The sequence below is a fragment of the Leiobunum rupestre genome, chromosome 6 (assembly GCF_980474605.1).
Source record: "Leiobunum rupestre chromosome 6, qqLeiRupe1.1.hap1, whole genome shotgun sequence".
NCBI classification, from domain to species: Eukaryota; Metazoa; Arthropoda; class Arachnida; order Opiliones; family Sclerosomatidae; genus Leiobunum; species Leiobunum rupestre.
This window is the reverse complement of record NC_143389.1, coordinates 14,784,185-14,809,180: the sequence shown is the minus strand read 5'-3', so window position 1 is coordinate 14,809,180 and position 24,996 is coordinate 14,784,185. Positions and strand designations below refer to the sequence as shown.

Sequence of the window (24,996 nt, the reverse complement as noted above, 5' to 3'; positions counted from 1 at the left end):
ACCTCTCAAGACTGTTCTCCCTTCATTTAGACACCAATTACACCCATTCGCTCCGTTAAACTGATTTATGCATTGCAATTTACAACGTGCCACTGAATCGCACGTTAGTGGTCCTGGAAATACTTTAACATTTTTCTCTCGGCCTGAGTGACTGTATTGGAAACCCTCTGACGACAGTTTATTGATTTGGTCAATGAAAGGTTTTAAAAAACAATTCATATCTGGTTTACCAGTTCCAAACCACAAAGCTCCCAACTGAACGTCAGCTTTTTGCCCGGAAATTTTAAGCTCATTAACTACATAAAGTAATGGCCAGATACTGAAGTCTGATGAATGAAATACCGGTACCCCATCTCTATTCCACGTAACTGAGAGATCATCTTTTCCTATTGGTAGACATTTGTAGCAATTTCCATCTTTCAATCCATGAAATTTAGATTGTGGCTTTCCATTTATTTCTTTCATAGCTTCTTCTTTCTCTAACAGAGCTTTAATTTGGTCTTCAATTTCAAAAACCAGAAAATAATTGCCCTTTTCAAGAGCCCTCTCATAAGACACCAGACATTGGCAAAATGTGCATTGTTTCTCTGTTATACCAATATAACCCCTTCATTTAGCACAATACATATGAAAACGGTACTGAGACTTAGCGTGTTCAAAATATCTATAAAACAGATATAACGATTGTGGTAATTGTGTATTGCATGGCATATGAAACATTAGAAGCTTTAGTAGTGAAGCTGTGGCTTCCTTGCTTTCTTGGTATCGAATGACATGTGCCATAGTCAATAACAGACTTTGTTTCAACGTTAAAGTTGAACCAGCGTACAGTTCTTCTTCCTAAAATATAATTATTTGCTTAGTAAAAAACTAAAATATTCAGGTTTATAATTAACTTTAATCACTCATTATTGTTACTAAAGCTCAAATATATTCTTAATAATAAATAAATGTTTCCTCTCTGGCTAATATTTTGCACCTCCCCCCATTATATAATTATAATTTTAATTCAGATGATTTTCCAGGCCCCTATCTCGGTTTTGTATTTCAATGGAATTGGTATTACATGTAATTTGATGTATTATACCTGTTTTATTTCATTTTCTATTTTTAGTTTATTGAGCCAAGATCTCCAAATTTGTTATTTAATAGACCTATGTTATGTTTTACTAGTTGTCTTTTCACAAAACGACAAGTAGTTATAGCCATGACCATTAACAATTTTATAATAAATCGCGCTTTTTTATCTATAGGAAAAAGCATGGGTGATAACGTCTTACTGCCATTCTACTATAGCTACTTAATACAATACACTTTACTTACTAGTGTATCCGGAATACCATCGTCATCATCAACTAACGCATCTCCATCAACTGTATTGGAAGGATTGGTGCTTGATCCATCCTACGAAAATTAAATTCTTATATATTAATAAAAAATCTTACCCATTTTATTCTACAATGCCCCTATCATGGTAGACTAAAACCGTAGACTATAGACTTACATTATTAGTTTCATAATTTTCATCAGGACCACAATTATTAGTTTGACCCTCAAATTCATTTTGCTGGACTTCTTCGTTATTCATTAATGATGAAATAGAAGTGGCAGAAGTTGAGCGGGATAAAGTTGGTTCGCAAGAACTATGCTCATTTGGCAATTCGTTAATAATACCTATTAGTAAAATCAAGTGGTATTAAAAATGATAATGGTAAGTTGTTATTATAGTGTTTTATACCTTCGATAGAATTTAATGAAGATGTTGAACTTGAAAATATACTTGTACGTGGCGACATTCTATTTATGGGATTATTATTTGTTGCTAGGTAAGATGCAGATGGACTGGAATGTTCATTTTGAACATTAGGATCAGGTTCAAAACTGAAGTTATGACATCTTTTGTTTTTGGCATTTCTAATTCTATATTCTGTCTTTCTTGGTATTTTTAAGACACCATTGTAATTTTCAAGTTTCCATAATCCTTTCTTTGCGTTGGCACATTTTCCCATTTCAAATTCAAAACTATTTCGTCTAATATCACTGAACAACTGCAGCGAAATTAACGACGTCTGCTTAAAAAAAAGCACATGGGTTCGATCAGCTGGAGGTACAGGACAAAAGCAGCGCTGCCAGATGTACCATAAAATAATAATAATAATAATACAGATACTCGAAAGTTTACACTTATTGTGCCCTGATAACACGAGTTAATACTTTACCACATATCAGTTGAAAACAAAGGAGATAGTAAAATAAACTTGCTGGGGTTAACACTTAACAGTAATAGTTAGTCTAGGGAGCTGACGGCCAGCTCGCGTGGATGAAGGCAGCGCTATTATTATTAACAACGTCAGAAATTATTTTGTTGTTTAATACCGAATTCAAATTAGGTTAATTATTTTTTATTCTAAATTTAAACTGTGAAAAATATTAATTTTTAACATAAAATTTGTAAAAACAATATTTAATTTCAAAAGGCGTACGTTGTGTATTTTTCTCTACGAACCTTGGTGCTCTTCCTAGTTCCTACTCGAGTGGTGTTTTAGTAGCTGGCAGCCTCGCGCTCGGGACGTTTTTACAGCTGCTGCAGCTGAGCTACCTATTGCCGCGCGCCCACGCTGTTGAATAGGAATTTTTATTGTTGGTCAGCCGTCCCCGGTGTGCGGTACGGGGGGTATATAAATCTCTAGTGTATGTTGGTCAACCGTCTCTTTGTGATCTGGCCATTTTACTTTCGTCGTCGGTGCCCAGTGCTCCGAGCTTTTTAAACGCATTCTATTTTTAAATTCAAGGCAATTCCTAAGACCGTTTTCGATCATTTAATTTGGTAAGCTAAATTGTATTCGCAAGTTATTTTAGAATTTTTAATTCTTAAATATACGTTTTTAATATCAGATTTAATTATCTTAACTAGGCAAAATGTCTAAAGGGTCCGGGAGGAGGCTTTTCTTTGTATTGAAATGGAGCGATTCTGATATGTGGGATGTTTTAAGCCTAGAAGAAAGTCTAAAACATAATTCTGATTTGAAAAAAAAATCTCTTAAGACCCAAAAAAATTCATTGGAAAAGAATTAGATTTTCACTGGAAAAATGGAGAACCTGCAGCTGCTGGCACTTTGCTTGCTTATGGTAAGTTGGCCATAATAACTTGTACATCCTCTAATCTTATGTTAGAGAAAACAATAGTTTTTTTACTGCTTCACATTAAGATCAATGTATCAGAACATAAATTTATGATTTAATTAATATTATTAAACACTTATTTAGAAGGGCTTAATCACATTTGGATTTTTTAAGTTGCTTGTCTTTGGCAAGTTTTTTAAGCAATGTTAAAGCTAGAGGAAACTTAATGGTTCTTATGCTTTAAGTCCAAATTAGTATTTAAAGGTGATTCAAACTGCAAGGATTTATAATAATTTAATTTATGAAATCATAGAAAATTTATTGTTTATGTTTATATGTAATTCAGCAAATTTTGAAGTGGTTCAGAATGCAGGGTATTATATTGAATTAAAATACATTTTAAAATAAGGTTAATCACCTCTCTAAAATTTGGTTGCATTTACTTAATTAATTTTAATTTTAGGAAAACAGGCGGAAATGGAAATAAAAAGAACTGAAATCTCAAGTAACAATTCAGCTAGCAACAAAAATGAGGTAATTGGTATATCAAATAACGTTTTAAAATTGGAAATATTAAGTTGGTTCGAAATTTTGTAGAAGAAACAGTTAAGAGAAAACCAACAAGCCACTTTGATGCAGGAAATATAAACTGAGGCCACAAATTCCAGATCAAATCCGTGCAAATGCGACAAATATAAGGAGTTGAAAACCAAATACAGGTTGTTAAAGAGAGAAAATTATAAGAATTTAGAAGAAATTTCTGATCACAAAGGTAACTATGAAAATTTACCGAAACCTTAAAATGTATTTTTAATTTTGTTTTTAATGTAGAGTCTAAGTCTCTGCTATCAGAATTGAGATCTTGCATTGATTCAATCAGACAACACAGTAATTTTGAATCAGTTTCTGCCTTAGGAAGGTCCAGTTGTTTGGATGAGAGCAACATTCATGTGACACAAATTGGACGACCATCTCACTCTAAAACTTCAAATGCATTAACAGATGAAGGTCAAAATGTAAGATATTTTGTTTCTTAAATTTAATTTTTAATTAAATTTAGTAAATTTTTTATAGGCTATGGTTTCCATTGGACATCTTGTAAATGTAGATCGAAGTGTTTTAGGTATGATGCTAAGAACATCAACTGGACCAACTGTGCTAGCTAGATCACTCCTAACACACTTGTTTACAATGGAGGAACTAATTGGAAAATCACTTACTGGCCGATCGAGTAACGCTCATAAAGCGAAATCACCAAAGCCTGCGCTAGATCGTATCAAAACAGATGCAATTATTGGTATGCATTTAACATTTTTGTTTGGGTTTTGCGTGAACGTTAGCAACTTGGGTGTTGATACCTGCTTGGTCACAGTTAGACTAAACTTACTGTACACTACTTATTTTGAGATTCTTTAAAATTAACTTTTTATTTAGGATACACTATGAAAAGATACCCCTCAGCAACGAGAAGAGGAGTAATGGAAACTCTATCAAACAAAATTAAGGAGTGTAACGCTAAACACATGTCATCATTCTCGTTTAACGACGATTAATTTGGTCATAATTCTTGTTTAAAGACGACTAAATTTGTTATCATTCTCGCTTAAGGACATTAAAACAATAATTTGAGAAATGATTGTATTTTAATTATATATTTAAGTATAATTTTGACCTGAACTTCTTTATAGCTAATGTATTTAAAGAATTACGATGCTTCTTAAGAAACCATTTAGTATCTTAATAGAAACTCCACTTTTTAAAAAGAAGTATTCTTTAAAATTCTTATAGAAGCCACTAATATAAAACTAAAAAACCCTTAAAATGTTTATAGAAAACCTTTAAAATGTTTATAGAAAACCCTTAAAATGTTTATAGAAATAACTTACTTTGATCTTTAAAATCATAAGTAAGTTTCTAAAGAAATTCTAAAAAAACATTTTAGAAAAATGACCCATTTTCCACAAACATTCTATAGCCACATTCCATAAACATTTTATAGAAATAGCTTAAGACTACTCTATGAAATTTTTATAGATCAACTCTATAAAATACCTTATAGAAATTTTTTGTAAGGGAATGATGGTGAAAAGAAACTTAGTTAAATTTGCACATTATATATTATATATACATATATAGATATAATTATATCTATATAATTACAAATATATATTATTACATGTATATATAATTATATATATATTATAATTATATACAATGATATACATCATCGTATATGTCAGTTTTTAATAAATGTGCAGATGTAACGAAGTTTCTTTTATCCCTCATTTATAAGAATAAACACTGGTTTATTTTTCTTATTTTTAAACAACGGATTTACACCTTTAAAACCTTTCTGGACAATAGTTTTTAATTAAGAGTTTTTCTAATTTCAGGGACATCTGAGGCATCACGTGCGTGATTATACAAAGAGGCCTTAAATATTTTTCGAGTACTAGTTTTATAAGCTCTAAATTTTGGGAACAGTGACATTTTAGTGGTTGACTAAAATGAGGGAAAATATTTTCACTCTACGTAGGAAGTACTGGAGTGTTCCCTTACAAATATTTTCTATAAATTTTCTTTAAAATCTAATAGAGCCTAATGACAGGTCTCGGGTTTTCTATACACTATAGACTTTTCCATAAAAATTTTATATAGAAAATAAAATATTTTTAATTAATAATTTCTATACAAATTTTATAGAATTGTTTCTATGGAATTTCTAAAGATTTTCTACATAAATTATATATCTTATATATTAACTTTCTATAGAATAAAAATAACTTAAGGTATAAATACATATATATTTTTCTATATAAATTATGTAGAAAACACCAATAATTCTATGGAAGAAGAAACAAAAATTGCAATTAAGCAGAGAACTATTTATTAAACTATCAAAAAATCAAAAGACACAACATCAGTCGCTTTCAATGGTGTTAACAAAATTAGCCACATCAAAATGTAACATATCAAGAATAATAATTTTATTTTTTATGAATGTGACTGGATATGCTTTAATTTTATTCTTGGGTTTTGTCAAAACTACAATTTTCCTACGCAAAGATCTATCACAACATTCCTTTAAAGGTATCATAGTAATAAAAATATTTGTCAAGCAAGAGCATTTCACCGCACAAGAGCAATCTGTTATAGAGAAAAAAATCTTCTATCAATCCTAAACTACCATCAATTACTTCTTTTCGAACTTTCCTTGCTTGAATATGTAAATCCACTGACTCTCATTTTCTTAAACTTACGAGCGTTAGTGACTTTTAAATTTTCAATTAGATACAAGACGCTGAAGTGCTGATTTTTCAAATTTATTTAACGAAACCCACTTTGGTACACCCTAAATATATGTTTGGTCACTGATCACACTCACTCTTTTTAGTAGAGGATATCCTCGAAGAAGCTCATGAAAATATTATTCACCCTTTATTTTTTCATTTAAGAATGAATATTTTGAGAGGCGTGACATTTCCCCCATAATTGATAGTTTATCCGCAATTTGTATTTGAATATTTTGAGTTCCATGAATAAGATTTAGAAGCTTGCCATTCGTGTTCTCAAATTGGAAACATGATACTGACCATAACGGATCCCCAATTTCTAACTGTTTCATGGAGATGTAATAACAAATGCACGTTATAAGAGCAGTTTCCAATTCCGTATAATTTCTGATATTTCTTTACAAATAGGTTTAAATGCTCCGCGGCCTCATTTATTGTGGCTTCTGAAATTTGGGTAGGTGATAGTAGCAAAGTCACTCCAAGAACTAACTTTAGCCAGTGTTGACAATACTTTTCATCTAAGTGGCCTTTTAGCACTACCGCAGAGTAGTACAACAACCATGACCGAAACTCGTTCGCTTTCCATTGCTTCCTATCCCTAATTGACCTCGGTGCTCTGGTTATCTCATCTGGCGGCTTGATCGGTAGCAACTTCTCATCTATTGCCTTGATAGACTTACCCAAATAATAAACCTCGTTATGGTTTGAAGTATCAAACCACAAGAACGTCGTTGCTCGAACTACACCTTGGCACACAGAATGCATATAATCTACTACGAATTCATCAATTATGTTAAAATATGACAAAGCATTAAGATACTGAAACCTTTAACACCATTTACAGGTTTCCCTGACAAAACAGCTAATTCGGCATCTCGATTCATTTGAATACTATCTCGAGATCTGCTTGAACTTTCTTCAAATTCATAAACACGACAATGTCCTTGTCCTTTGTTTACAGTTTTACCTTCATTTAAGCAGAATCCACAACCAAACGCACCATTAAACTGATTAATCTTCTGTAGGGTACATCTAGCTACGGTATCGCACGTACATGGTCCTGGAAACACTTTCACTTGGATTAATTCTTCATTTTTATGAAATTGAAGACCCATACTTGATAGATGATTCATTTCATCAACAAATGGTTTCAGAAATGTATTCATTTCTGGCTTCTCTTCACCAAACCAAAGGGAAGAAAGTTGTACGGTCTTCTCTTTAGAACAGTTTAGTTCATTTACCACATATAGTAAAGGCCAAATATTATAACCAGATGAGTTAAAAACAGGTACGCCATCAGTGTTCCAAGTAACTGACATGTCACCATCACGCATTGGAGGTTTCTTATATTGAATACCTTCTCTCATGCAGAGGGATATTTTGTTGCTATTTGTATTTTGACAGTCCATGTTTCTATTTTCTAGCAAATGAAATAATTTGCTGCTCAATCGAAAATACAATTAAGTAATTTCCCTTTCTCAAAGACTCCTCAACTGATACAAAAGTTTTGCAATGGTTGCATTTCCTAATCTCGGTACCTATGTACGCTTTGCAAATTCTACAATAAGCGTGGCAAACAAATTGTGCCTTTGAATTTTCAAAATGTTTATAGAACAAAAAAAGCGAATGTGGCAGCCTCGAGGTTTCTGGCAAATGCAAAGACATTAATATCAGTAATGATGTTGTGGCTTCTTTACTTTGCTTGTAACGAATAATATATCCCATGGTTAACAATAAACTCTGTTTCAAAGTAATTGCTGATCCTTGGTAGAGGTCATCATCCTGATATTAAAAGTATGTTAATTAAGTCCCATAGCTAGGGCTATATGCGATTACATTTTAAAACAAAATTACAATAAAAGTAACCTACAAGTTTTTCAACATGACTTACACCATTTTCAACCTCAGAATCTTCCTCAACATTAACCAAATCCATTCCCTTGAAATTAAAAAAATTAAATAATAGTAAAATATTATATTATAAGTTTAAATATTAAAAAAACTAATCTTGTAATTTCAGTTGTACTGATTAATACTAATATATTTCGTGTACTCTAGATATACCCTAGCTGACAATTTAAAAGCAAATCTAACAACTCAAACGTTAAAAAACTAGCTGTACTTATTAATGTGTCATATTCATAACCGTTTACACTTTACCTAACAATACCTAAACTAAAAACCCAATTTTACATTTCTACACCATTAGATTAGAATCCTTAAATAAAATTGATTATTCACAAAAAAGTTAAAATTTACAAACTAAAATTTTATATATTTTAAGAAAAATTATTTTTAAATAAACAACCAAAGGCAGAAAGAGTTCACAGACATGTGATTTTTCACAAACTAAAAAAAATATTCAGTTAAAGTGACTCTCGCTTATTCGAGTCGTGAATTTTTGATATGAGCTGACATTATAAATAGCAAATCTAACAACTCGAACCATAAAAGAGCTGTACTTTTAGATGTATTATAATCATAAAAATGATTCAAATCAGTTTACACTTTACCTAACAATACCTAAACTAAAAACACAAATTTATATTTCTACACCATATTAGCTTAGAATCCCTAAAGTTGATTTTACGCAAATAGTTAAAATTTTCAACCTAAAATTAAATATACTTGAAGAAATACTAAATTTGCATATAAAAACATAGTGAGGAAAGAGTTCACAAATGATGTCACAAGCAGGTTCTTAGGATTCTTGCCAGGCAAAATTATATGAAGTACTGATATTGTCACTTCAATCAAAATCAGTTTGCGGCGTTTTTGATATACATGGGCATTCTTCTGAATGAACTGAAGATGAAACAGATCATGTATCTTCGTCAAGTTTTGGTCGTTTAGAAGTGACGATTGTTTCTATATCTCTGGAATTGACAGTTTCTTGACAATCTGGGTGAATATTTTCAACAGCGTTGCTTTTATTACTGTCCAACTTCTCTCTAGCTTTTCTAAGCCTGTATTCTGTTTTCCCCATAAAAACTCTTTATATATTTTCGCTGGTAGCATGATTTAATAAATTTATTATAAAAGGTATTACAATTATAGATAAGGCAAATATTAATTGGAAATAACAAAGAAATTAACAAATTATGTTAACTTATTTTTCAATAGATTTCAATCCTGAAGAATTTAATATCGTCTGCTAATAAAATCCGCATCCTGCGGTGACCGCAGTGCGGTCCTGCAGAAGATGCGTGGTTTCACCAAGTAGAGCCACTAGAATTGATTATTCTTTTGGTGTTCTTTTAAAAGAATTACAGCCAAAATTGGTAATTATTTAATTTATTTTACCACTATAACGTTAGTTATATAGTATGGTAGCTCTGATAACTGCCAATTATATCTTCTGTAAGTTGGACCATATCCTAGATTTTTCTATCTATATCTTTATAGAAGCTTCAGCAAAGTCTGTTACGACAACCAGGAGTGAAATTAAAAGCTTGCGGGGATACTTAAGCCCTCCATTGTCCTGCTCTTTAATTAATTTCAGCATAGGCGAATTTGAAGCTGGTTGATTAAGTTTTTCCAAACAGTCGTAACAGCCCGAATGCTCCTCTGCTACTTTTACGATGTACCCTCCAATTAATGCAATCGTACAGTTTCTTATAGTTGGATAATAAGTATCTGGAATTGGAAAATATTTAAAAAAATTTAAGGTACCTGTTACTAGATATTAGTAGAGGATAACTAAATATGAACATGTAAATCCAAGATGGCCGCCAAGATGGCCGCCAAGATGGCCGCCAAAACAACCCCAAAATTTTTTCCAAAAACCAATTTTTGACCTTGGAAAAGTAAAAAAACATATTTTAATTTTAACCCTAAATTTGACCTTGAAGATGATCTTTGACCTCGACGCTCGAGCACTGTCCACAACCCCTAAGCCTCGGTCTATCACCCCAACAAGTTTGGACACGATCGGAAAAGCTCGGACCGAGATATCGGCGGTAATGTTTGACCCCCCTGATTACTTCAACTTATTTACTTTTGGTGTCACTTTTCGTTTTTTCGTTTTTTAGCCATTTAAAATGCTAATTAGTTAATTGCGAGATGGGGAAACGAATTCGCGACCTTCGCTTTATAACCTTGACAAGTTTTGGCCCCACCCAAAATACTTTAAATATCTAATAAACGAGTCTAAACTTCATTTTTTTTTACTTTTTAAAGATAAATAAATAATTACACAATATCCGCCCGAGATATAGCCACTTATTTTTTACCCCGGACGAAATAAAATAAAATTTATTTTTATTTTGGAGATACACTGTTTTTACATTTACAATACAAAAGTACAATCTTCCCCCAAATAGTTTTCAATAGTAAATGAAAACATTCTAAAGTATCATAACCAAATAAAACATTTTTTTTAAAATAATAAATTAATTACATAATAAACAATCAAAAACAATCAATACACAATTAATAAACATTTTAAAACAAAACATTACAATGTGCTTGATTTTGCGATATCCGACAGAGATTTAAACGCTAATATATTATAAAAAATTCAGTCTATTTACTTTTAAAGATTCAATGTTTTTTTTGTTTTAGCGATTCAAATGAATAATTTTATTCACCTGCAATAAAACCGTATTACATTATCAATATAAAGTAATTCTTACATTTTTTGAAGATACAATGGAAAACGGTTTAAGATACGTAATCAATAAAAATTCCAAAAACAATTTATTTAAAATAAAAAAATAATAATTAACTTTCTTTTAAATTAAAAATAGCAAAATTGTTAATACCTTAACACGTAGATAGAATTTTCTCTGACTATATACAGTAAACGAACGGTTATTTATTGGTGGCTAAATTAAAACAAAATTAAGTTTAATAATTTTAATTATTGTTAAATTAAATATTACTTACTTTATTTGATTTATAATTTTAACTTTCTGTTGAACAGCGTTACCAGAAGCACGCTCCATGAAATTCTGCCGGATTGTGAGCTATATCTTTAAATTCATAAATTATAATTACCTCTAGGATAGATCTAGTTCAACATTGTAACCTTGTTAAACCGATTTGATAACCACCACTTAATTATTGTCACGTGTAGAGTTTATCCACTCATTACAACCTTGTAAAACTAGTTTGGATTTTTCAACAATTTACTAACGATATCACTTTCAAACGCAAAAATGTTTATAAAAATCGATTTTACCCTTATCTTGTCACCTACATTGTAACACATCTCCGCGGTAAAACGATAAAATTATAAACACAGATCACGTTTCGCCAGGAGACATTCAACAGAGCCAGTGAGAAGAAAAAACTGGTTTTTACAAACAAACGCTAGATATTAATAAAATATCAATTAATAAATCATCTAATTTGAAAAAATTGTAAATAAAAATGAATTGTTTTAAAAACAAAGCTTATTAACAATTTACTTATTGTAGATACAATCGTTTATAAACAACCATTAATAATAATAGTAATAACAATAATAGTATTGGTTACCAGGAAAGTGCAATAAATAAATAAGATAAAAAATTTACACCAATAAAATTATTTTTTAAACAATTGCAAATTAAATTATACAATTAATAAGCATTTTAAAAATAAAACAATCACAATATATGTACAAAACAGCCTATTTAATTAAGAGATAATTAGTAATATGAAAAAAATTAAAGGTTGTAAAAATAGAACATTAAAAAAATATAAATATTATAAGGATACAATTAAATATAGTTATATTTACCTTAATTCGTAGAAGATATTTCTTTACTACGAAATTAGGTATCAGGTTTGAAATTCGGGCTAAAACTTGTAATTGTTAATTAGTATAATTAAATGAATATAATGATAAATATTAACTAACAAATTATTTGATTTTATGCTGTTGTAATGTGTTTACGTAGTTAAAAGAACGGTTTTTATGCTGAATTCCCCCTACACATTACATTTGAACAACAGCATCATTCCTAATAATGGAATGGCTTTGGTTTTGGAATATAAACAACATGTTTTTAAATTTAATTATTAAAAACGTAAAAATAAATAAAAACAGTATCATTTTTGTATTTTATATTGTAAGCGTAGTTTCTATAAATCAATTATCTGTAAAAGCTTTTATTATAATTTAAGATAAAATAAATAAGAATCATTATTAAAAAATAGCCAGATTTGGAATGTCTCACTAGAATAAAGTGAATTTTCTTAGGCAACGTCACTTGTTGAACTTGTGTGCTTTTTCGAACGTACGGGCGCAACGGTCTAAGATTTTGTTATTCTAATAAAAAGATAAAAACTAAACATTAATTAACACAAATTATATTCTGTTTTCAATCCAAGGTATCAGATTTCGAACAATTTAGCTTAAATTATTATTTACTAATTAGACGACATGTTCTACAACCTGTATCATATAACCGTTTTATTTAAGGATTTCAGTTTAAACAGCAGACCAGTTATCATATTCACAATCACAAAGACAATTCAACTGTTAAGTACATAGAATTCAAAATAAAAATATTAATTGCAGAAGCATTTTCCTTAAAAAAAGAGGATATTTAAATCGATTATTTTTTTAATTTTAAACCTTAATTAACGTGCCATTATTAATTCTGTTTAATTTATAATGTGCGTCTGATTTGATTTGTTTGTATTTAAAAATTAAATATTCCGATTTTTATGTTTGCAAAGATTAAAAAAATACTGGTAGAGATAAAAATATTAAATTAAAATTGATAAAAAAGTAAATTAAATCTTATAAAGAATCTGGAGACTTTAGTTGATTGAAGAGTAGGTTGATTTCTTCGTATTACACCTCTGACAGGTGGCTCAAAAGTTCTTCCTCTTATAGCAAAACGTATTCAATTAATATTTCACACATGCTTTTCAATATTAATATAAAATTACTCTTTCGTGTTAATAATTTCATTTCTTAAATTACACAACTTAACAATAAAGAACCGATATCATATTAGTGTTCTCTTCGGAAATGTGGTACCGTAGAGCTCAGGATTAAACTTTTTAAAGGTTTAGACTACACTACAGTAAAACCCAAATTTATTAATAGGGTGTGAATCGCCAGATATTGTAAATCACCAGATATTATCTATCACAGAGATAACACTTCTATTTTTTCGAGTTAAAAGTATAATAAATAAAAGGTAATTGTCATGGTACATACATACGTCTTATTTTATTTATTATTTATTTATTTATGTTTATTTACTGTTTATTGCTTTGAAAAGCAAGTTTTCTAAAACAACCTCAATTTGTCAACCATTGGATAAAATATTTATTTGAACCGTGTTGTATTTAATAACATTTTTACATAATTTCACCGCTAGGTTTAATTATGGATTCATATTTTACCCGATTAATGTTTTATTGCATTTATCAGAATTACGTAAACATAACATGAAATATTTGACTTTATTCCATATTGTCTTCACGCGTACGGATATTTTTTTAGTATAACAAATTTGTATTTGTTTTATTTTTGATTAAAACAATTGCAGTGACACTTTGTTATAAAGTGAAGAATGCGAAGCGTTCGATTTCTTGAGATATTTATTTAAACAAAATGCTTGTGATGTTGGCTAAAGCACTACTTTGGTATAAAGACACTTAATGATATTAAAGGGAGTTTACAATTAATTAGATTCACTTTAACAAAACACTTGTTGCGTAGTAGAGAGAAGGTTCTTTCAGACGATCTAAATTTTAGCATTTCCGAACTTTTATATGAAATATGTTCAATTACTTATAACCGTATGGATTACAATACATTTGAAGAAGCGAGTAAAATAGTGGAAGAGTAAAATGTGACGTGGTTATATGTGCAAGAAATAAGAAAGCATTTGGAAGAAGTGGAAAAGCATATTGAAGAGTGGAAATTTAAGCTAGAGGAAGCTAGTCAGAGAGAAATTTTACTGAGAAATAAAGTTAAGGATATAAAAACAGATATAATTGGATTGAAAATATTGCAAGATAGTTGGAAGAGAGCAGAAAACTAGAAAGCGTGTTTACAAAAGGTTCTTTTAAACGTAACTTAGTACATTAATTAAGTATTTTTAAATATTTGAATATCGGAATTGTATTTTGTTGCATTAAAAGTAGAGTTTAGATGTTTTTCTAGTATTTTTTTCTTGGTATTAGGATATCTGAAATATATTTTAACTGATTTAAAGTAGAGTTAAGACGTTTTTGTAATATTTTCTATGTATTTGCGTATTGGAAAAGTATTTTAACGTATTAAACGCCAAATTAAAGTGTTTTTGTACTATGGTTCCACCTATATTTGCGCATTGAAATATATTCTAACGTAATGAACGTAGAGTATTTTCCAACCTTTATTTACACATTGGAAAGTTAGTTTATCGTATTAAAGTTGATTAAAGAGTTTTTATAGTATCTTTCTGACTATATTTGTGTATAAAAATTGAATTTTACCGTATTTGAAATATAGATAAGTGGTTTTTGTCTTATTTTTATAACTATATTTATATATTAAACATTGTTTTTAATTTTAATTTTCCTATTTACAACACTATCTTTAATATATAAGTTTATTCCTAAATTTATAAGCTTATTACAATTGACATATCATTTTCGACTAATCTTACAAAAATTCATTAAGAAATAATATTTGTAATAGGAAAATCGTGATTGTTAAATTACTTGAAATACCGTAAGCCTATGTAGTATTTTTCTACCTATATTGGCATTTCGGAAATATATTTTAACGTATTGAATGTAGAGTATAGAGATTGTTGCAGTATTTTTCTTCCTACGTGACTACACCAGAAACGTCAATGTTATTCTCTTCATATGTTTTACACTTTGTTCTACGACGTTTTAACATACACCATTTCAATACATTCTTAGCTTATTCCATACGCTATTTAAAACACATGAGATAAAGATAACGAGGAAACAAGTTGAAGGATGTTGTAAGATTAAATTTATAATGGTTAATTTAAAAAGGGATTTTAGTAGTATTTTTCTATTTATATTTTAATATTTGAAATGTATTTTACAGTATTAAAAGCAGAATAAAGTTCCATAAGAATTCATCTTTCTCACAAGAGTCTTACCAATCATACATACATCATCTAATCTGGAATTTATGTTTAAAAATTGGATGAATTCGTGTTTACAAAAGGTTCTTTTAAACGTAACTTAGTGCATTAATTAAGTATTTTATTAAATTTGAATATCAGAGTTTTTTAATTTTAAAGTGTAATACCTAGAAGGATGTAAGACAATTTTTCCGAAAAAATAATAACAATTTTACAAGTATATTTAATTTAAGGTTCCGAGTTCAAAATTATCTTATAACATTGTATTATTCATTTTGAATTTTTGGTTAAAAACAAAATTTGGAAAAAGATATGTTATTAATTTTATTCAAAAAAGCAACACTTGTTAGTTATAAACTAGATTAATTGAAAAAAACTAAACCACAAAATTTGTTAGTAAACCATGATTTTCAAAAATTAACATATTAACCTCACAGAATGCAAAACTTATCAGACAGTAAAGTGAGTCGTAAAATCGATTGATTTAAAATATATTATAAATGAGACAAAATAAAGTTGTTTCGGGTAGTTAAATTGTTCTCTTAGTAATTTGTATGATCGCTTAAATGTATCGACTGCATTTTTAAAATTTTAATAAATTTAGTTTTGTATTGTATTTAAAAATTAAATATACAATTTTCATGATATTTATTATAAAGAAAAAATATCCAAAATAGTGCAATAAAACCTTTAAATAATATTTTACCTCCGCTAATCTCGTAATGAGATTTTATCAAACCGCAAAATCTTCGTCACGAAATTTAAAAAAATATATAAAATATTAAGAAATGAAACATTTACATTTTAAGCAAAAAAATAAAATATTGTATCTATCTTCGGGGCAAACGTTTCTAATATTACGCAAACATTTAAAAAAATTCTTGTGGTTTCGGGCTACTATTTTTTGCATTGTAACACATTTTTCGTATACAGTACCTTTTTATTTATTTGATCTGCTTTAAAATACTAATTGTCTGATTATTATAGAACAAGAAAATTAACACTTATACGAAAATATTAGTATATTTTCTACTAAATCATGTTTAGATGGATTATGAATTAACCGTTTGAATAATACGTATAAGAATTAATCGTTATCGAGATGATTAGGGTTATTTCAAACTTTAAATGCTTTAATTCGTAAAATATTTTAAACGTAACAAGGAAAGACTAAGTGACATTTACCCCGGAGAAAACAAAGCGCATTCTAGCCAAGGGCTGTACTATTAAGGAAACGTAATTGACTTCTTGTCATTTTTACCTGAGAGTAAGAGTGATGGAAATGGAGCCAATCAAACATTTCAAATAATGTTTGGAATATAGACTATTTTCTAAATCTTCCAGGTTTTACTGGTTTTATTAAAAAATCTATTGCTTTTTGTCCCAGTTTATTAATATTTTGGTAAAGAATATTTTTTCACAAACAACGAGACAACCCGAGGTGGTTCTCACTGATTTTGTTCAAAGTTGGGGAATAAAGTCCGAAATGTAACACGAAAACAATAAAGGGAAAATTACGCTTGGCTTCCGTTTTGTTATGGAAACCAAAAAATGCTTCTGACAACTTAAAAAGAAAAGTTCAACGTAAAATAACATGGGAAAATAACAATGTTTAATTATCTGACCGAGTATAAAAATCCTATTTATTTTGAAAGAAATCTTGTTTCGTTTTGCAAATAAGCGCATATTAATGTATCTCTTTGTGTGATAAATTCGATATTATCATTGTTATTAAAAATTATGTCAAATTCATATTAAACGAGTAAATTTGAATACATTTGGGCAAATTAAAATAATATAGGATAACTTCTTATATTATTGAATTAACTTAAATATTTTTTACTTTAATTTGTATTAAATTGGGAAATTTCGAATACATTTAGGTAAATTCTTGTATCTTGGCTAAATATAAAAATATTTTGTATATTTGATTAATATTGAATAAATTCAAATAATACTAGGTCGATTCAAATATTCTAGTTAACATTTAAACAGTTTTGAGTAAATTCCAATAGTATTGTGTAAATTGATATAAAGATAAGTAAATAAAACGTTGATTATATTTATATTTTTATTAGATTCCAATTATATTGGGTTATTTGAATTTTTATTTGTATATTCGAATAATATTGTGTGAATTCCAATAATATTAGAACAATTCAAATATTGTTTTTTTATATTTTGATTAAAATCCCATAAAATTGTGTTAATCGATATAATGATAGGAAGCGTCTCCGATAAGACGTCATTTTCTAAAACTATAAACGTTCTTCAAATTACTGCCAAGGTTGAAATGTTTAGGATCCCACAATTTCGAGCCATTACAAAAAGTTGAAGACCTAAAAAGCAATTAAACGTTCTAAATTACCGCCTCACGAACAATGTGAACTAATTTTATCCTTAAACGTAACGATTCGGCTCGATTCGTGAGTTTTCTAATGCCCTTCTTTTGTTTCTGAAATTATCCTCGCTTGATAGAAAACAATTTAAACTACAAAATATCATTAAGTTTTGAAAGACGTACAATTCATTTAAGTAAAATATAGCCACTCGGTGCAGTTCCTGTACACAATTTGGTAATTTACTGTATAAAACCCGGTTGCGAAGGTTTTGTCTTAAGCCCATTTTGGGTTTTAGAGCTGTTCAAACGTTGGTCAAAATATAACGCTAGTTAGGTATTTGTTGGTATTTTGTTTAAAAAAGCAATCGGTTAATACTATTTGTTTTTTTGTTCTATATAATAAATAATTCCGTTCGTTAATAACGAATTTTCATAGAGTTGAATAATGGCCTATATATTAACCATAATCGTCGTGGAAAACAGATCTTTTACCGAAATGCTAAAAACACCATACAGGGAAGCACAGTTGGTATTGTTTTAATCAATAATATACTGATAAAAAGTCACTTATGCATAAGTTTTTATTAACAATTGATCGCATCGACCTCAAACTAAATTTATATTTCCACACAAAATTATTAACCGGTTGCTTTTTTAAACAAAATACCAACAAGATTTCTTTCAAAATAAATAGGATTTTTTTACTCGGTCAGATAATTAAACATTGTTATTTTCCCATGTTATTTTACGTTGAACTTTTCTTTTTAAGTTGTCAGAAGCATTTTTTGGTTTCCATAACAAAACGGAAGCCAAGCGTAATTTTCCCTTTATTGTTTTCGTGTTACATTTCGGACTTTATTCCCCAGCTTTGAACAAAATCAGTGAGAACCACCTCGGGTTGTCTCGTTGTATGTGAAAAAATATTCTTTACCAAAATATTAATAAACTGGGACAAAAAGCAATAGATTTTTTACGACCGGGGTAAAATATAAGTTATATCGTATATTCTATTCTCCACCACTCTCCCCCCTTTTCGGCTTTCCGTTGCTATATGCAACGCGTTTTGAAATTTTAAATGTTTAGGCTTAGTTTCTCCTTTAGATTTGACAGTCGCCAGCCAGATTTCCCGCACGGTACTGATGAGTTCCAATTAGAACGAAACCGGTCTACCGTTGGAATTTCTGGCTATTTTATTTAATTTTAATTTAGTTTATTACTCGAAGATCTATTTGATCCGAGTTTCGCGTTTTTTGCTCGAAGACCTATTGGGTACGAGTTAGTAGGAAGTTTTTTAATTTCTTCAAATTTGTTTAGGATTTAGCTATATTATCCCTTTTAATTATGGACTAATCTACTTTTTCGCGTATTTTATCATCCTTCTCACAGTCCATAGGTGGTTTCTTCTAACGTAAAATATAAGTGGCTATATCTCGGGCGGATATTGTGTAATTATTTATTTATCTCCAAAAAGTAAAAAAATTGAAGTTTAGACTCGTTTATTAGATATTTAAAGTATTTTGGGTGGGGCCAAAACTTGTCAAGGTTATAAAGCGAAGGTCGCGAATTCGTTTCCCCGTCTCGCAATTAACTAATTAGCATTTTAAATGGCTAAAAAACGAAAACACGAAAAAAGTGACACCAAAAGTAAATAAGTTGAAGTAATCAGGGGGGTCAAACATTACCGCCGATATCTCGGTCCGAGCTTGTCCGATCGTGTCCAAACTTGTTGGGGTGATAGACCGAGGCTTAGGGGTGGTGGACAGTGCTCGAGCGTCGAGGTCAAAGATCATCTTCAAGGTCAAATATGGGGTTAAAATTAAAATATGTTTTTTTATTTTTCCAAGGTCAAAAATTGGTTTTTGCAAAAAATTTTGGGGGTTGTTTTGGCGGCCATCTTGGCGGCCATCTTGGATTTACATGTTCATATTTAGTTCTCCTCTACTGATATTAACTAAGATATTACCATTTTCAGTAATTTTTTCTATATTATGTAAAAGTTTCCAAAGGTAAGGTGTAAGGATGGCTTTCGTTTCGAATGATTGTGTCATAATTAATAGCCGTTTTTCTTCATTAGAAGCTTCTTCTTTTCCCGAGAACTCTTCTTTATGGCATCTGAAATTTCGGTATTGCTTCCACGGCTTGCGTTAGAATAAGTGGATGCTTTTAAAATGCCTATTTTAAGGGCATGTTCTAGGCCTAAAGAACATGAACGCGCATCGATTTGGTCATTGAACCCTCCACTTCTTCTTAGACTTCTAAAGCTTTCTTCTATTGCATCGCTTGATAATTTCTATTACCCCTTCACTCCGCGCGTATCGTTGAATTACGACGTAGCAGTGCGTTGATGATATGAAGTAAAAGAAAGATGATAACATCGGACAGTAATTAGGATACTCAATGGAATTCTCGATTGAAATGCTTTTATTGATAGATAAAAAATAATAAAACAGAAAAAATGCAAAATAACAGGTAAATCAAAAATGGGATTTCTTACATAAATCTGGCGTATCCTCGGGATACTTGGCAGCCATGGTGGGTGATAGATCTTTTTAAAATTGGGGCGGTTAAATAAAATAAAGACAGAACTTGCGTTAAACGCTCAAATTTACTTCGAGATTTTTAATACTATTTATCGGGGTGGCTCAAAACTATACTGGCGTGGCTAAGGTAAAAATCGGTTAAGATACCTTTAAGGGTTGGGGGCTCGGTTTTTATACTAGTCGGGATAAAGGGGTATTGTTTGGGGCTCTCGACACAGGGCTTTTTTCGCTCTCGGGACAGGAAATTGACAAAACACTTCAACTTGGTATTAGAGGAACTATTGGGGAGTATCGATTTAACAGGGTTTTAGGGGCTCTAGACTCAATCTTTTAACTTGTCGGGGATTAGCGTATATTCCTAAACGTAGTTTTCCATTTTAGGGAATAGTGAGGGGGTTTTTCAAGGAAATTTTCAACGTTACGGTTTCGCTGTCAGGGGAAGTTGCCTTCTTTTCGCTGGCTCTGTTTCTTGGTGTCTCGAATATCTGGTTACTGCTGAAGCGACGTGGACGACATATTTCTGGATAAGAAGGGGCGGAACCCAAGAATGTCCTTTGCCAGTGGGATGATACTTCGACGACAGGTGGATTTGGAGGGGTGCCTTTAGTTGACTCGATCTGCTGATAGTTTTTTCATTACGGGGAAAACGTTCTTGGTTTGAGGGATTCATTTGAAATTAAACGCGATGGGCATTTCCCCTCTTTTGGGTTGACTGTTAATTTTGTGCATTATGCATCTTTTATTTGACTACGTTCTTGGGATATCGCGACCTAAGCCCGGACTGGGTTGGGAATCTCTCCTAGTTCCGATTTTGTTCGAACTCTTCCTGTTAGAATCTTCTGTTTCCTTTGCGTTCTCTGGTTTTGTTGTTCTTCCGTCTAGGGGGGGGGGGGTCGGGTGTCGGAAGTGTTTGCTTGGTAGTGGATTTTACTTGCAGTTATGGTTTCTTGGGGGGTTGGAAGGCGGCGCTATTTTCTATTGGAGGGGTCTCTGTTTCTACCCATTTCGACGATTTTACCGTTTTCGTCCTTGGAAACGAAGTTTGAGGGATTTTTCCAGGGCTGAATACGACCTTTCACACTGTAAGGCAGGGGTTAGGTCGGCCGCTACATAGTTTGCGTGAAAAAGGGGCGGAAATTCGGTCGCTCTTTCTTATTTGGAACTGTCGCCTCATGGTGCAATCTGACCTTCTGGGTGGATATTATATTTTTCCGGGCGCCGGATTGTCTAGCTGGGGGAGAGTAACACTAAGGTGGGACAATGAATAGAATAGATACGTTAAATTCTGGTTTTAACTAAACTTTTCGGATTTTTAGGGGGTTTTTAATTTAATTTTAATATTTATAATTTTAAATTATATCTATTTTCTGGGATTTTCATAGGGGGTTAATTAAATGTATTGAAGGCTTTTTAATAAATTGGGATTTTTGATTATATTTGATGTAGACTATGGGAAATTTATCAAATATAGGAGTATGGGGCACACAAAACGAAAAACAGTCTTATTTCTATTAACCTTCATTAATGGGATATATGAAACGAACAACACAAAACTTAACATTTACTAACGTAACAAACAATATTTATGATGATGATCTTATAGGTTTTACTTTAATTAGGGGTTTTTATTTGTTTATTTTATTTAAATTTGATAAATATTTAAATATATATTTATAGGGGTTTGATTTTAACTAATTTTACTTTTGAATTTGTCGGCTTACTTTTTATTATTTACTTTTGTTGTTAGGATAAATTGATTTTGTTTCATTTAACCTGTTATGCGGGGTTTCGGTTTTTATTTAGTTAAAAAAAGAACAATCAGAAACAGATTTTCTTCCTCCATGGAGGGCATTTAAACCAAAAAAATTATGTATAACAAGAAATAAAACTTCCCGCCAGATGGCGCCACAGGGGTTACATTTCCTTGTTAAAACGAAATGAAAACCATTTTCTAATAAATGCTTTGTCAAAGCCACTGTAGATTTGGTCGTAATCATCAGGGCTTCATCAAAAAAAATCTTATTATTTTAAAAAAAAAAGTTTCCTCGGTGAATTTTTCATATTTTAGGGTTGCATTACTTTGAATTAACTCAATTAAAGGGATAAAATCATTTTCAAGCCAATCTAATCTTTCGTCATTTATGCTATTAAAAGGTAGTTTATTTTGATTTCTAGTGTGATGACCATGAGTTGTATTACATACGTCATGTATTTCATACCATTTTCTAATGGTTTCCATTAAAAAAATTGTTACTTGAAGACTCTCCCTGTCTTCCACCTTTACTTGATTTAATTGAAGCATGGTTTTTAAAGCAGCAGTAACTGGCTGGGAAAACACTTGGACGGCTCTCAGGACATTCACTTTTTCAAATGTTGTTGGAAAAATGACTTTTCGAGTTAAACACCTTGCGGCTTTAAACAACCATCCCTTTCTGTTTGTTGTAAAGCTGATTAAGGTAATCTGATGTTATGTGTACGCCAATGAACATCATATATCTGGACAGAAACTGAGATAGAATGTTTTTAATGATATGGCTCTGGTCAAATACCTTAAAAAGTTTTCGTTCAGAGTCAAGTGGATGAATAGTTGCGTGTAATAGTGTACCACTACCAAATTTCTTAAAAGCCGAAGTATTTGTCTTGGCGTTATCTGACACCAGCCTTATTACTCGAAACCCACTGTCTTCAACGGCTTTCATGACCTTTAAGACTAGTTGATATAACTGTTCTCCATTTAAGTTTGCAGTGAAGAAATATGCGACAGGGAGTTTAAAGTTTGTGCTAAGTCCTTGAAATATGAAACACAGTACGTGTGATGCTAATTTTTCTTCATCACTAATACCAGTGTGGTTTTTGGGAATGTTAGAACTAGGATGGCCGAAAAATTTATTTAAATTGAGATCATAAAGCAGTTTGGCTTTAATTTTCATATCTTCAAACATTAAAGACCCTAGAATTTCAGTTTCATTGGTAATTTTTGCAAATTCACTTGCAAGACGTTCCTTGACGATTTAAGTTATGCCATCCTCTCCAGTTGCATGTCCAATAAATCGTTTTAAGGTTGTTCTGTGTGGCAAATGTAAAATTTCTAAGTCTCTCATGTAAGTATATGCGGCTGGAGACTTCTTGAATATTAAACAACAAATTCGCAAAGTAGATTCTTGATAACACAAAGATTTTTTCCCATACGCAAGTACTTGCTCTAGAAGAAACTTCGCTTTTATATCATCGGAGTTAGCATCTTCCAAATTGTTCTTAATTTGAATGACTTCTTTCTTTTGGATATTATCTTTTAGTCTTTTTGTCGTTGCTTTTAGGGTTGAAATTTGCTTTTACATTTTTCCAATTTTCTATTTCAACTTGAAAACATTTCGACTAAGCTTTCTTGTTAAATATTTGCAAAGTCTCTTCCGAGTACACATTGACGCTTGTGTTGTAGCATCCTTAGAAATATTCCGAAAAAGTATAGGTACATGTTCGTTTAGTTGGGTCAGATTCGCTGTAAAAGCAGGTACATTCTCTTTTAGTTGGGTCAGATTCGGTGTTAAAGCAGGTACATTTTCTTTTAGTTGGGTCAGATTCGGTGTAAAAGCAGGCACATTTTCTTTAGTCTTAATTAAATCATCAAATATAGGAACATTTTCTTCTGTTTGAATTACATCATCAGGAAATATAGGAACATTTTCTTTGACTAAAATGATGTCATCAGGTATAGGAACATTTTTGGTTTGAGTTACGTCATCAGGTATATTAACATTTTCCCTGGTTTGAATAGGGTCATCAGGTATATGGACATTTTCTCTTGTTTGAATTGGATCAACAGGTCGCAAAACATTTTATTTGAATCAGATCATTAGGTAAAGGAACATTTACATCAGGTACTCATGTAGAAGCATTTCCATGGGTTGAAATCTGATCTAAAACTAAATTTTCTTTGATTTTTATCACATTATTAGTTGCAATTATCATCTCCATTTGCAAACAGGCGTTTTTTAAACTTTTCATAATTAGTAGAATTCTATTTTGGTTGATAAGAAGAATACCCTCTTTTATCTTGTTCAATGACAGTGAAAAGTCTTTTTCTAGAATACGTTGGGCTGTTCTCTAAAATGGTTGGTGTTTCAAGACAGCTAAGAGCTCTTTTTAATCTGTCTCTTGATTTCTCTAGTCGATCACTGTCGTTGTATAACAGCTGAATCCTCATTTCTCGCAAATTCCTTAAAAGGAGAAGTGTAAGCTTCACAAGGATTGGCTGTTGGAGTTCTTTTTCTTTCAATAATATAAATTTCTTTGCAGGAACTGTTTTTGTTAAACCGATTAATTACAGGATAGAGGGCAATTCGAGTATCACAGACTTTATTTGATGTTATATCACGCAAATTATTAAACTTGAAATGTCATTTTTAGTTATCACAGTTGGTACTGCATGAGGTAGTAAACGTCTCTTTGAGCACGATATACTAAAATCCTCTTCGTTAAAGTGTTGGGAACACACTTTCGCTTCTCCATTGGCAGTAATTCGATTCATTTGCTCACTAATGTTATCACGATAGTCTACGTTATCACAGTCACTTTTTTGAAATATAGCACAAATCCATTTTCTTTTTAATGTTGCGTCTTTTGGTAAAATATGAAAACAAATT

General features: G+C 30.7%; 2 protein-coding genes across 2 annotated transcripts in view; both read left to right on the top strand.

Annotated features, from left to right (window-relative positions):
• Positions 1-24,996, top strand: part of LOC149939343 (multidrug resistance-associated protein 1-like) — a 41,788-nt gene that overhangs the window by 4,805 nt on the left and 11,987 nt on the right. The gene's annotated exons all lie outside the window — the stretch shown is intronic.
• Positions 3,729-4,721, top strand: LOC149939344 (uncharacterized). The gene is made up of 4 exons (XM_090179958.1): positions 3,729-3,895; positions 3,955-4,139; positions 4,198-4,420; positions 4,558-4,721. Exons 3-4 carry the CDS (start codon positions 4,201-4,203, stop codon positions 4,674-4,676), a joined length of 339 nt encoding a protein of 112 aa, XP_090036084.1. The 5' UTR covers positions 3,729-3,895; positions 3,955-4,139; positions 4,198-4,200; the 3' UTR covers positions 4,677-4,721.